The sequence below is a fragment of the Oncorhynchus keta genome, chromosome 4, assembly GCF_023373465.1.
Source record: "Oncorhynchus keta strain PuntledgeMale-10-30-2019 chromosome 4, Oket_V2, whole genome shotgun sequence".
NCBI lineage: Eukaryota > Metazoa > Chordata > Actinopteri > Salmoniformes > Salmonidae > Oncorhynchus > Oncorhynchus keta.
The window spans coordinates 46,754,576-46,768,964 of record NC_068424.1 but is presented as its reverse complement, the minus strand read 5'-3'; the positions used below and the strand labels follow the sequence as shown (position 1 = coordinate 46,768,964).

Genomic DNA, 14,389 nt, shown 5'->3' with positions numbered 1-14,389 from the left:
ACTATTACATTCTCCCACATCAAAAATAATCATGCAGCCTGAGGAAGGGTCCTGAACATTTTTCTGCGACTATTGTTCCAAACAAAGTTAAAAAAAAAAAAACATTTCAATAGAATCGTGGCTACTCTGTTTTAATTCACTGAATATAAAACCTGAAATGAATGTGACAACACTGTTAGGTCACAATGTCTCGTTTGACCCAGATCCTACGAATGTCTTCGTGATGACCCCTACGAACATAACTGGCCGTCCCTGCCCAGACTTCCTGGTCTGCACTACTCCATGAACGAACAGTGTCGCTTCGACTTCGGCGTGGGCTACATGATGTGCACCGCGGTAAGAACTCTCCAAAGGAACGAGTGGTATACTAACATATGCACTAACTATTGCTTATACTAATGTATACATACTAGATTCATATATGTTACCACAATAACAAGTACCCACTGTAGTGGTGCCAGCAGTTGAAAAGCCATCCACTTCACACTTCAGTCCCCAATGATACCGTGATGAGCAGGGTTACATGGATAACATCCACACCGCAGTAAAATAAGTCCCCACTCCTCACTGAATTCCCTACTGACATACACTGAGTGAACAAAACATTATGAACACCTGCTCTTTCCACGACATAGACTGAGTATACCAAACATTATGAACACCTGCTCTTTCCACGACATAGACTGAGTATACCAAACATTATGAACACCTGCTCTTTCCACGACATAGACTGAGTATACAAAACATTATGAACACCTGCTCTTTCCACGACATAGACTGAGTATACAAAACATTATGAACACCTGCTCTTTCCACGACATAGACTGAGTATACAAAACATTATGAACACCTGCTCTTTCCACGACATAGACTGAGTGTACAAAACATTATGAACACCTGCTCTTTCCATGACATAGACTGAGTATACAAAACATTATGAACACCTGCTCTTTCCACGACATAGACTGAGTATACAAAACATTATGAACACCTGCTCTTTCCATGACATAGACTGAGTATACAAAACATTATGAACACCTGCTCTTTCCATGACATAGACTGAGTATACAAAACATTATGAACACCTGCTCTTTCCACGACATAGACTGACCAGGTGAATCCAAGGGACAGCTCTGATCCCTTATCTGTTATATCCACCTCAATCAGTGTAGATGAAGGGGAGGAGACTAAAGAAGGATTTTTATGCCTTGAGACAATGGAGACATGGATTGTGTATATTTTCCAGCCAGAGGGTGAATGGGCAAGACTTTGAACGGGGTATGGTAGTAGCTGCCAGTCCCACCAGTTTGTGTCAAGAACTGCAACGATGCTGGGTTTTCCACTCTCAACAGTGTACCGTGTGCATCAAGAATGGTCCACCTCCCAAAGGACATCCAGCCAACTTGGCACAACTGTGGGAAGCAAAGGAGTCAAGAATCCCTGTGGAATGCTTTCAACACCTTGCAGAGTCTATGCTCAGACAAATTGAGGCTATGCTGAGGGCAAAAAGGGGGGTGCAACTCAATATTAGGAAGGTGGTCCTAATGTTTGTTACGCTCCATGTAAGTCCCGACTTGAATAGGTCTGTCCCTCAAGGCATCTTGACACTGACTGAAGATCTTATCTTTGTATCTCGGGAGCTGTTTTGTGATTGAGAGATGAGAGTTGAGCTGACCTACTCTTTGCAGGGCTTTGCACTCGTTGCTAGATTACCCTTTATTCTCTTGTCAAACCATTCATTCCTTTAGCTGCAAAAGGTGGGCCAGGCTGGAACACAGGTAAGGTTACCCCCCTATCCTCCCCCTCGGAGCGATGTGGCCACTTTCTTTTTCTTCTGATTATCAGTATGGTTGTCATCGTTACTTGTTTATCTTCCGTTCTTTCGTTCTGCCCATCGTCACATGATCGTGACTGGCATGTGTTCTGCAGAATTCTAAACATACACTTTTTTAGTTTTCATTTAGTGCCAAAAAGGAAAAGAGTTCTGGATTTCTCCCAGACAGCTAGCCAGAAAAAGTGAACCATAGCAAATGAGCTCAACACTGACACACACACACACTCACACACACAGCGCCTTTCACTGTAAATCTATGTGTCACTATTTGGCCATTCGGAAAGCGATATTGGCAAAGATATTGGAAAAGGGATGGGAAGAAAGAGAAAGAGAAGTCCTTTCCAGGCAGAAAGAAACGCCTGGTGCGAGAGCTGCTTTCCTATGATCAGGTTTAGGATCCTGCAGTGTCGCGTGCCAGCCTACCAGGCTGATGTCATCAGTGCCAACCGCAGGCTGACCTTTGACCCTGTTGTGGGCTCAACTGTAGGGGTCACCTGAGGTCATTCTGGGTAGAGAGTCTGGGTCGGCTTTGTTATTGTGGAACGGGGGACAGAGGGGGAAACAGGTGAAAGACAGAAGAAGTAGAGACTCCATTTAGAAATGATTACAACTATTAGTTAACTGTCCCCATTAGAGCCATGGAACGTAAAACTGAATAAAGACAACATTATCCTACTCTGTGGGGCAACAATTGACAGTTGACCTCTTACCCATCACATTCTGCTCTCCCTGCCCTCCTCTCTGACCCCACAGACCTGCAGGTTCTCTCAGTCAGAGTCTCTCTCTCCTCATCCTCTTTGGTTTTGTCTGCATGCTCTTTGACCTCCTGTACAGCCGTGTTGTTGTAACAGTGAAACAGTGAAGGACTACTACAGTACACTGCCGTCTGGACCCTTATAGATGTTGAGGTTTTGTATATTTTCTTGTACATGTGCAGTACAGTCAATGGTCCAATTGATCTGTTCTCTCTGGTGTAGTAGGTCTGAGGTGATTTCTGGAATGTTCTGTGATGTTAGCTACTCCCAGTGTCTCGGTGTCTGTATACGAGAAAGAGTGACCTGTTGCAAGTCACCTGCCTTGTCTGGTGATACTATATGTTTTCGGTAAAGACCCAGTTACTGGCTGTGTGTGTATAATGTGAGAGGATGTGTGTGTGAGGAGTCTTCTCTGTCTGTCCATTGCAGTACCGGACGTTTGACCCCTGCAAACAGCTGTGGTGCAGCCACCCTGACAACCCCTTCTTTTGCAAGACCAAGAAAGGACCACCCATCGATGGCACCATGTGTGGGGATGGGAAGGTACACACACGCACACAGTACCAGTCAAAAGTTTGGACACCGTTACTCATTCAAGGGTTTTTCTTTATTTTTAAAATTTTCTACACACTCTTGGCATTCTCTCAAGCAGCTTCATGAGGTAGTCAACTGGAATGCATATCAATTAGCAGGTTTGCCTTGTTAAAAGTTCATTTGTGAAATGTCATTCCTTCTTAATGCATTTGAGCCAATCAGTTGTGTTGTGATATAAGGTAGGGGTGGTATACAGAAGATAGCCCTATTTGGTAAAAGACCAAGTTCATATTATGGCAAAAACAGATCAAATAAGCAAAGATAAACAACAGTCCATCATTACTTTAAAACTCGAAGGTCAGTCAATCCGGAAAATGTCAAGAACTTTCTTTAAGTGCAGTCACAAAAACCATGAAGCACTTTGATGGAACTGGCTCTCATGAGTACCGCCACAGGAAAGGAATACCCAGAGAAACCTCTGCTGCAGAGGATAAGTTCATTAGAGTTAACTGCACCTCAGATTGCAGCCCACATTTTCACGGTCATCGTTCAAGGAAGATCAAGGTGCAGTGTGGTGAGCGTACATTTTCTTTTATTTAGTCAAATGTCGCCAATAAAACAAGAAATCAAGGAAACGACCTTGACGCTGACAAGGGCTATAGTGCCCCTAACAAAGACAACTTCCCACAATGACAAAAGGGAAAAGGCTACCTAAGTATGATTCCCAATCAGAGACAACGATAGACATCTGTCCCTGATTGAGAACCATACCTGGCCAAAACATAGAAATACAAAAACATAGAAAACAGAACATAGAATGCCCACCCAAATCACACCCTGACCAAACCAAATAGAGACATAAAAAGGCTATCTAAGGTCAGGGTGTGACACACATAAATGCTTTACAGAGTTCAAGTAACAGACACTTCTCAACATCAACTGTTCAGAGGAGACTGCGTGAATCAGGCCTTCATGGTCGATTTTGCTGCCAAGAAACTACTACTAAAGGACACCAATAAGAAGATGAGAGTTGCTTGGGCCAAGAACATTAGACCGGTAGAAATCTGTCCTTTGGTCTGATGAGTCATAATTTAAGATTTTTGGTTCTTTGGGAGATGCAGAGTAGGTGAGTGGATGATCTCGTAGATGTGGTTCCCAGCATGAAGCATGGAAGAGGTGTAATGGTGAATTCAAGCATGGCTACCACAGTATTCTGCAGCAATACACCACACCATCTGGTTTGTACTTTTATTAGTTTTTATTTAACTAGGGAAGTCAGTTAATTACAAATTATTATTTACATTGATAGCCTAAGAACAGTGGGTTAACTGCCTTGCTCAGGGGCAGAATGACAAGTTTTTAATCTGTCAGCTCATTGATTCGATCTAGCAACCTTTCAGTTATCGGCCCAACACGCTAACCACTAGGCTACCTGCCACTTAGTGGGACTACCATTTGTTTTTCAACAAGACAATGACCCAACACACCTCCAGGCTGTGTAAGGGCAATTTTACCAAGAAGGAGAGTGATAGAGTGCTGCATCAGATGACCTGCCCTCCACAGTCACCCAATCACAAACCAATAGAGATGGTTTGAGATGAGTTGGACCGCAGAGTGAAGGAAAAGCAGCCTCAGCATGTGGGAACTCCTTCAAGACTGTTGGAAAAGCTTTCCAGGTGAAGCTAATTGAGGGAATGCCAAGACTGTGCAAAGCTGTCATCAAGGCAAAAGGTGGCTACATTGAAGAATCTAAAATATAAATTCATTTAGATTAGTTTAACACTTTTTTGGTTACTATATGATTCCACATGTGTTAGTTCATAGATTTGATGTCTTCACTATTATTCTACAATGTAGAAAATAGTACAAAATAAATAAACACCCTTGAATGAGGAGGTGTGTCCAAACCTTTGACTGGTACTGTACACACACACACACACACACACACACACACACACACACACACACACACACACACACACACACACACACACACACACACACACACACACACACACACACACACACACACACACACACACACACACACACACACACACACACACACACACACCACCCTAATGGTAAAAATAATACCATCCTACAGTTTCTTCCCCTCTCTTGTCCTATCACAGCACTGCTTCAAAGGTCACTGTATCTGGCTGACCATTGACATGATAAAGCAGGATGGTGGGTGGGACATGTGGAGCCAGTTTGGGTCCTGTACTCGTACCTGTGGAGGAGGGGTGCAGTTTAGAACCCGTGAATGCAACAACCCCAGGTACGGTATTTTTTTTAACCCTAAATACTGACAAATCTACCTAGCAATGCTTGCATAGTATCATGGTTCAAGAGCGTTAGAGCTTGTCCTAACAGAACAGAACATATTCACTGTTCACATTTACCAATTGAATGGGCTCCTGAGTGGCACAGCGGTCTAAGGCACTGCATCTCAGTGCTGGAGGTGTCACTACAGATCCTGGTTTGATTTCCAGGCTGTATCACAACCGGCCGTAGTTGGGAGTCCCATAGGGCGGGGCACAATTGGCCCAGGGTGGTCCAGGTTTGGCCGGGGTAGGCCGTCATTGTAAATAAGAATTTGTTCTTACTGACATGACTGGTTAAATAAAAAATGTCACTGTTGTCTCCAGACCTGCTAACGGAGGCCGTACCTGTCTGGGGACTAACCACCAGTTCCAGCTGTGTAACAGCCAGGAGTGTGAGGAGCTGTACAGTGACTTCAGGGAGGAGCAGTGCCGTAGCTTGGACCCTGAGTTTGAGTTCCACAACAACAAGCACCACTGGCTGCCTTATGAACACACGGAACGTAAGTAGCCTACACACAGACTTCCTGAAATGGTGGGTTGTGGGACATAAGTCAGCTCCTCTTGTGTGGAGGCAGATTGGGAAGATGTTCTGTGAGTGTTTTGGGGGGGGGGAGCACCCATCTTAAAAAACAGAACCCTTGCCTTTGAACCATTCTAAAACGGCAACCCCTTTCTCGAACCCCTTTTAAAAAACGCTCTCTTCTATCTCTAACCTATCTCACTCAACTTAATCATCTAAGCTCTTTTTTAGCCTGTCTGTCTGTGTGTCGGTCGGTCGGTAGGTGTGTTATTCTGTGTGTTGTTTGGTGCGCCGGTCAGTCTTAGTCAGTGTGTTGGTCGCTCTTCCTCCCATCCCCCCTCCCTCCCTCTTTTCTCAGCTCGTCAGCTGTTGTGACTCACAGAACATAGTCATACTGTATGTGTTTAAACCATCAGAACCCAGAATGGGATCCCCATAACATCCCTTTTTTATCGCCATCTCAAAACAAAACGCCCTTACCTCATCTATATGTGTGAGTATGAGTTTAAAGCGTTTGCGAGCCTTGCAGATCCAGTCCCCATGCTAAATACTTTTCTCCACATTGTCTCAAGTACTTGCGGGAGAGGGGAGAGAGAGAGGGGAAGATAGATAAGGGGGGAAAGGAGAGGTAAGGAGAGAAGTTAGAATGAATTCCATTAGTGTGTTTTCATCTCCAGGGTTTAGAGATAGTGTCAGAGAACTAGAGTGAGTCTGTATGAAAATCTAGACTTTGCTCGAAATCGAATAATTAATTACACCTGTTGTAAAATACTGTCAATGTTGTGTTTTTAGCCACAAACATCCTCGTAACATTGCTCTACAGTTTAAAAAAAACACTTTCTACAAGCATTGATTGTTCCAGCTGCTTTGGTCATCCAGAGTCCAGCTGGTAAGGGTAATCTCACCCAGAGAACTCTCTCTCCCTCTGGGATGATCTGTGGCATCGGCCCCCTCTCTGGGGGCTCTGGCTGGAGGAGTGAGGGAGTGACGGACTGTGTATCGGCATGAGTCAATGAGTACTCAACTCCCAATCTGAGTGTTTCTAATACTATGTAATATCAGTAAGGTCATCACAGTGCATTTGGAACATTGCATACTGAAGACATAGTTCGAGTCATCTCAGATCAGATCCCGTGTGGCTCAGTTGGTAGACCATGGTGCTTGCAATGCCAGGGTTCCGTTCCCATGGGGGACCAGTACAAAAATGTATGCAGTCACTCTGGATAAGAGCGTCTGTAAAATGTAAATCATATAGGGATTCTGTGGTTTACATAGTTGAGTCAATCCTTGGGCAATTTGTTTTGCAGCAAGTTTACATACACAATGAACATTCAAATCCACTTAAATACCAATCTTGCATGACAGACTTTATAGCTATTGCATAGCCGGGAGATTACATAAACACATACAGGCTAGACAGAGATCCTCCATTGCCCACACAAAGGGTAAATAACTCTGAGCTGTGTCCTTATTGTAAGGGATATATGCTGGGTTTGGCTCGTACTTCTTTTAACCTCCCCCTCCACTTTCATGTTTTCTCTGCAGACTGGGATTCACCTATACAGTATAAATCCAGATCGCCTTCACAGCCTGTTCTGTAATACTGTCAGACATAATCACATTGCATACACACTCAAACTGCAGGAGAACATGGAAAATAGAGGTGAAGCTTGGCACAATTAGGGCTCTGTGTCTTAAGACAATGTTCCTGTGTGGTTCTGTTCTACTAGCGATGGATGTAAATCAAGTGTTGTAACGTGTGTGTATGGGTTGTGCAGCTAAGCAGCGCTGCCACCTGCATTGCCAGTCCACGGAGACCCGAGACAAGATCAACATGCAGAGGCTGGTCCAAGACGGCACGCGCTGCTCATATAAAGACCCCTACAGCGTGTGTGTGCGCGGGGACTGTGAGGTCAGTGTGTGTGTCCATAAATGTTGTCAAATATATGTAGGTTTGCAAAAAATATTGCAACCCTAATTATGTGTGTGCGTGACTGTCTGCAACTGTGTGAAGTGTGTGTCAGTGTTCATAACTTTGTGTGTGTCCATAATACTCTAGCGTGTGTGTGTGTGTGTGTGTGTGTGTGTGTGTGTGTGTGTGTGTGTGTGTGTGTGTGTGTGTGTGTGTGTGTGTGTGTGTGTGTGTGTGTGTGTGTGTGTGTGTGTGTGTGTGTGTGTGTGTGTGTGTGTGTGTGTGTGTGTGTGCCTGCGTGTTGCAGAAAGTAGGCTGTGACAGCGTGGTAGGGTCCTCCCAACAGGAGGACAAATGTGGCGTCTGTGGAGGAGACAACTCCAGCTGCAAGATCATCAAGGGCAATTTCACTCGCAGTGCCAAGAAACAAGGTACACACACACGCACACACACGCACGCACACACACACACACGTGCGCACACGCACACGCACACACACACACACACACACACACACACACACACACACACACACACACACACACACACACACACACACACCACTGTGGCAGACTGAGACCAATAAGGTAATATGTAAGTGAGTTGTCAGACCATGGAACATGAAAGAGCATGAAAACAGTGCAGGAAGTGAGATAGATGAGGTTGTTTTCCTGGCCTGAGTCCTATTCTGATGAAGTGGTCACAACTTCACTGGATAGCTAACTAAAGAGCCCCTTCTACTGGTCACATGGAGATAATAATCTTGGCCCTTATCAACAAATCCTCAGTGTAGGAGTGCTGATCTAGGATCAGTTTCGCTATTTTAGATCATAATGAATGATATTGTATGGACAGATCAGCACTCCTAATCAGACGCTTTGTGGACATTGGCCCTGGCTAGAATCATGTCCTGTTCAAAGCATTACCATATGAGCAGGATCACCGCCCAACGATGATGTGAATCAATCAATCAAATTTTATTTATATAGCCCTTCGTACATCAGCCGATATCTCAAAGTGCTGTACAGAAATCACTATACCATGACCTCATATTAAATAAATATCATCCAGATGAAATAAGGAAAAAACTCATTTTGATACATTTCCTGGAATTGACTGTTGATGACCCTGGCTGGCAAAACTAAGAGCAGTTAAACTTGTATTTGAAATGTACCCCGTGTAGCCTTGAACAATAAAGTTGAATGAAAATTTATCCTGACAAAGTTGAAAATATGTCTTCTCTGTGGGTGTCTGGACCTCAGGGTAATGTAGTGTTTTCATTTCAGGTTTCCTCAAAGTACTTGAAATCCCTCGAGGGGCGAGACACCTACTAATCCAAGAGATTAAGCCAACCGCACACATCCTAGGTATAAAATGTGTGTGTGTGTGTGTGTGTGTGTGTGTGTGTGTGTGTGTGTGTGTGTGTGTGTGTGTGTGTGTGTGTGTGTGTGTGTGTGTGTGTGTGTGTGTGTGTGTGTGTGTGTGTGTGTGTGTGTGTGTGCGTGTGTAAGTGTGAGTATTCCAGTTTATAACTCCACCTCCCTCCCCAGCGGTGAAGAACCAGGCATCAGGACAGTTCTTCCTGAATGCAGAGGGAGACCTCCCAGAATCCCGTGCGGTCATAGAGAAGGGCGTGGAGTGGGAATACATGAATAATGACCATGACAAGGAGACACTACAGACCAACGGACCACTCAGACACGGAGTCCTCATCATGGTACACACACACACACACACACACACACACCCAAGCACTCATACAAGTCACAAAATACACACTTAATCCTTACCATATATGATTGTTATAGCTTGATTTTGATGGTTCAGAATTACGTCACTGCCAGCATTGAGTTTATGACATTTCCAGTCCTGACATTTGCTTTATATATATGACCTAAACTAATATGATTGTGCTGTTGTCTCCCCGTGTCCAGGTGCAGTCCCATGGAGATGCCAAGGTGACCCTTTCCTATAAGTACATCATCCACATGGACCTGCTGTCTGCAATAGAGAACAACATGCTGCTGGATGACACCTCCTTCTACGAGTGGGCCCTGAAGAAATGGTCCTTCTGCTCCAAGCCCTGTGGGGGAGGTATTTCACAGTGACACCACTAGCACAGGAAGACACCGGGTGACTGGGGAACATGATAGGAGATTTGGATGTGGAGCTCGTTGCCTAACAGATGTTTGTGTGTGTCCGGCCTTAAAAGGTAAGCAGTATACCCGGTTCGGCTGTAGAAGGAGAGCGGACAGTAAGATGGTCCACCGACGCTACTGTGAGAACATCAAGAAGCCTCGCGCCATCAGCAGAGACTGCAACCAGAAGGAGTGCTCACAGCCTATGTACGTATGGATATGTTTGTGTGGTTCATTTTCAGGTTTACGTAGAAGTAGGCCGCTGTTCAATGTCACTCCTTGGTCCCTACACGGAACCTGTGAACACCAAAGAGGTGCTAGTGACCGAAATGGAACAAGGCCTTGAGGTATGTTTTTGTCTGTGCCTCCCTCTGACTCTCTCTTGTTCCTTGTAGCTGGGAGGATGGTCCGTGGGAGCCATGCAGTAAGACGTGCGGTAAAACAGGGTACCAGGTGAGGTCCGTTCGCTGTGTTCAGCCCTTAGACAACGGCAACAAGCGCTCCATTCACAGCAAGTACTGCAATGACGACCGGCCTGAGGCACGCAGGCCCTGCAACAGAGAGCTCTGCCCTGCACAGTGGAGAGTAGGGCCCTGGTCACAGGTAAGGATGGGAGGCTGGGGGTAGAGGGGGTTACTGGTGGATGAATACATAGGGGCTTATTATTTAGTTTGTATGCATGTAGATGTGTGGTATGGAGTCTGTGTGTGTGTAGGTGTGTGTGTTTATGATGTTGGAGGTTGTTGTGTATAGCCTATTCTCACACTCTCTTTCTATGCTCGTGTGACCACAGTGCTCGGTGACGTGTGCCAATGGGACACAGCAGAGGCAGGCATTGTGTCACACGCGTGACAACACCATCGGTCTCTGCCTGGACAGCAAGCCAGACACCATCCGCATCTGTCGCTTGGCGCCATGTCCAAGTAAGTATTATGGCCTGGCCCCATTACGCTATACACAACACAAAATATTTAAAGAAATCGGTGACTGGAAGTAATTTAGTATAGGTAGTGGGGAGTATAAATCTCTCCTGATGAACTCATACTCATTTTCATCTCTGATATTATTCCCTCCTTTCTCAATCTCCAGGAGGCTCGTCGGACCTGAATAAGAACGGCAACATCCTGATCCAGTGGCTGTCCCGCCCTGACCCAGACTTGCCCTACCAGAGGAACAGCTCACGTAAAAAACCATCCCTTTATAGCTCTGGGCCCAACCTCCGGTGCATGGCGGTCCTGACCTGGACCTTGCCCTCTCTCTCTGTCCTCTTCACCCTGCAACAGGCCTGGGCTAGGGGTCCCGGGGGCAGGCTTACCCCCTGACCACCCCCCACCCCTCCCCCGTGTCCGTGCCTGTGGCCGCGCCCGCGAGCGAGCGCCAGCTTTTCGCTTCTCTTTTGGGGCGTGTGTGTCTCTCTCTCTCTCTGTGTCTGAGACAGCTCTGATTGGGGGAGGTCTCTGGCTCCTGTGTGCTGATTGGTTGGTTGGTTCTCTCTTGCTCTGTCTCTCTCTTCTCTTTTCTCTCTCTCTCCTTTGTGGAGCATTGTGTTGTAACCGCTGGCCAGTCAAAACTAAAAAGAAAAACATTTAAACATTGAAGAGAAGGTGGAAATGGAAAAAGACAAGCAGGTTTGATTGGCGGCTCTTAGTGGCATGGTTGAGCCGGTGAGTCATGAGAGGCCCCTCTGTTTGGCGGCCATGTTTTGCGCGAGCTAGTTGCGAGTCGTCATGGTTCACACTCCTGAGATGCGGGTGCAATTTTTTTTGTCACCGTGCCGTCATCGTTTGAGGGCGACAAGTGTGGAAAATAATGAAAAGAAAAAAGAAAAAAAAGTTTAAAAAAGCTTTATTGTGAATGTGATCTTGTCACAATGAGGACATCTTTGCTAAAGTGCTCATCTCACATCCTGGTTCCATTCTAGAATGAGAACAAAGGTTTATCTCGTTCTAGGTCCCATTCTCAGACTGACAGAAATTCAGCACAGGGACAGGAGTTGACACAAACAAACACTTTTTAGGATTATTGTACACAGAGCTGTTGGGTGAAGAGGCCGAGAGTGAAGAAGAGTAAAATGCTAATAAAAACAGGGTAGTTTTACCATGTGAGGTTGCTTCCCATTTCACCACCTCATCAACCATCCTCTTTGACTGTTATATTAAAGTTCAATAAATGCAGCTTATTTGTGCTTGCAAACTTTAAAACAAATACATCTATAAATATATTTGTATTTATATATATATATATATATATATATACACATCTAAAATCTATATGAGTAACAATAATATAAATAATAATAATGTTTTACCATGAATAAGCTGTAGCTTATTTGCCTAATCCTACGGACTGCTATTGATCACTTCGATCCTTGACTGTTATGTGTATTTTTTAAATTGATTTTACATTAACACAGAAGTTGATATTTAAAAAGAGGAACGTTTTAGGGAGGAAAGGGGGTATAGACCGATATTATGCAGGACTTGGTCAGTTAGTTGCCTCTCCATTTTCTCAGATGGATAAAGTGGTTTACTGTTGCTTGTTATTTTCTTTCGGGAAAGGATCACGTTTTTGTCATGCATGCATTTGCATCCCTTAGCCGTTTGAGCTCATAGTGTGTGTGCGTGTGCGTGTGCGTGTGCGTGTGTGTGTGTGTGTGTGTGTGTGTGTGTGTGTGTGTGTGTGTGTGTGTGTGTGTGTGTGTGTGTGTGTGTGTGTGTGTGTGTGTGAGACTGTGTGTGTGTGAGACTGTGTGTGGGTGATTGTGTGAGACTGTGTGTGGGTGATTGTGTGAGACTGTGTGTGGGTGATTGTGTGAGACTGTGTGTGTGTGTGTATGAGTGACTGTGTGTGTATGTTGATGCGTGTCTGTGCATGCTTGTGTGTGCGTGTGCGTATGTGAGTGTGTGTGTTTCATGCAGGCTTCTCATAGACATACAACTCTGATACAGAAATACCTCATAGACCTTCATTTGAAAATCATCCAATTTAGTTTTTTCCTTTTGTGATGAACAATAAACACATGAACAATGCCTTATCTTGGATTGAATGTAATGGCATTTATCTGTGAAAGAGATGGCTTTACTCATCAAAACATGTATTATTCACTTAGAGGCAGCTTCAAACCAACAAGCAAACTCACACGAAAACCATCAGAACCTACAACAAACATAGGGTTTGGAACTTGGTCTGAGCACCGGCCTACGGTTTTACAAAGGGCCACGGGTATCGATCGACACACTGACGACGGCATCTACAAAAACACTTCAGGCTTGTCATTGTATTGTGATCACATGTTTCTGTTGTGAATATGTAGCGAGCTATCTGAGGTTTCGTGCTGGAGTCGGACAGTAGGAGGCCAATGATGCCAGACCTTGCAGTGCGATACTGTATATAACATTGGTGTTGACTGTGTTTAATAATGTTCATGACTGTTATCTTCTTACTTATGGAAAAAATATATATATATAATATTCTATACTATGGGTAACTGTTTCGTGGCTTCACTAGCCTGATGGGTGGGGCTGGCTGACGTTGGGCTGACGTTGGATTGACGTCGGGGAAACATTCAGAAGAACTATGTGCACTGCGTCTATATGCACTTTGATTTATCAGGGAAAAATGTGTTCATGTTTTGTAAATGTTTCATATGACACTTAAACGTGCCATTCCAGTTTTTACATCATTCATCATTGATAATTCTGTATTGTATTTATTTAACATCCAAATCTATGTATTAATTTATGTAATTTATTAATTTGACTTACTATCAATTGATTAACTAAACTGATTGATTGGTTGATTTCAAAGTAATGAAGTGTTTTACCAAAGTGACTGTGAACTTGTACCTTTCGATACAGTTGATTTATTTTTCTTAAGAAAATAATATATCTATATATTGAGGAGGGAGTACATCTCATTGTTTCAGTTCCTGTCATTATCAACTGCAAAGTTGTATAAATAAAAAAAAATATTTTAAAAAGCGCTCTCACTCTCTCCTCCTGAGTTTGTGATGGTTGGGCTTTGTGTGAGGAGGAGCGCAGAACGAGCTTCCAGGGGAATTCAACTCACAGATTGATCCAACTTTACAAAGGCTTAAACATTGTCCTATAACGTGATATTGCCATGAAAGTAATAAAGAAAGACTCAATTAAATAAGATCCACCCTCGTATCCTGCATTAGAAACATTTACAGAGTGATATTGATGTCATAAATTGATGGTTCTAATCTGAAACTAATAAAGAAGATAGATGAGATGTCAGAAAATGTCAGTTTGGTCTGAAAGAGGTCAGGCTGCTGTTTCAACACCACAACACAAGAGAGTCAGGTTACTGTCCCAGCATCACAACACAACACAACACAAGAGAGTCA

At 44.2% G+C, this 14,389-nt stretch overlaps 1 protein-coding gene across 3 annotated transcripts in view; it reads left to right on the top strand.

Moving 5' to 3' along the window:
- Positions 1-14,389, top strand: part of LOC118384013 (A disintegrin and metalloproteinase with thrombospondin motifs 2-like) — a 212,830-nt gene that overhangs the window by 178,604 nt on the left and 19,837 nt on the right. For 2 of the 3 annotated variants that reach the window (XM_052507619.1, XM_052507629.1), the window contains exons 9-22: positions 204-336; positions 1,749-1,778; positions 3,019-3,132; positions 5,259-5,404; positions 5,775-5,950; positions 7,749-7,882; positions 8,190-8,313; positions 9,169-9,249; positions 9,433-9,599; positions 9,817-9,976; positions 10,095-10,227; positions 10,416-10,623; positions 10,814-10,943; positions 11,110-11,202. In XM_052507619.1, coding sequence (XP_052363579.1) covers positions 204-336; positions 1,749-1,778; positions 3,019-3,132; positions 5,259-5,404; positions 5,775-5,950; positions 7,749-7,882; positions 8,190-8,313; positions 9,169-9,249; positions 9,433-9,599; positions 9,817-9,976; positions 10,095-10,227; positions 10,416-10,623; positions 10,814-10,943; positions 11,110-11,202 — 1,829 coding nt within the window. The remainder of the gene's footprint in view (positions 1-203; positions 337-1,748; positions 1,779-3,018; positions 3,133-5,258; positions 5,405-5,774; positions 5,951-7,748; positions 7,883-8,189; positions 8,314-9,168; positions 9,250-9,432; positions 9,600-9,816; positions 9,977-10,094; positions 10,228-10,415; positions 10,624-10,813; positions 10,944-11,109; positions 11,203-14,389) is intronic. The other variant, XM_052507632.1, reaches the window with a different exon arrangement.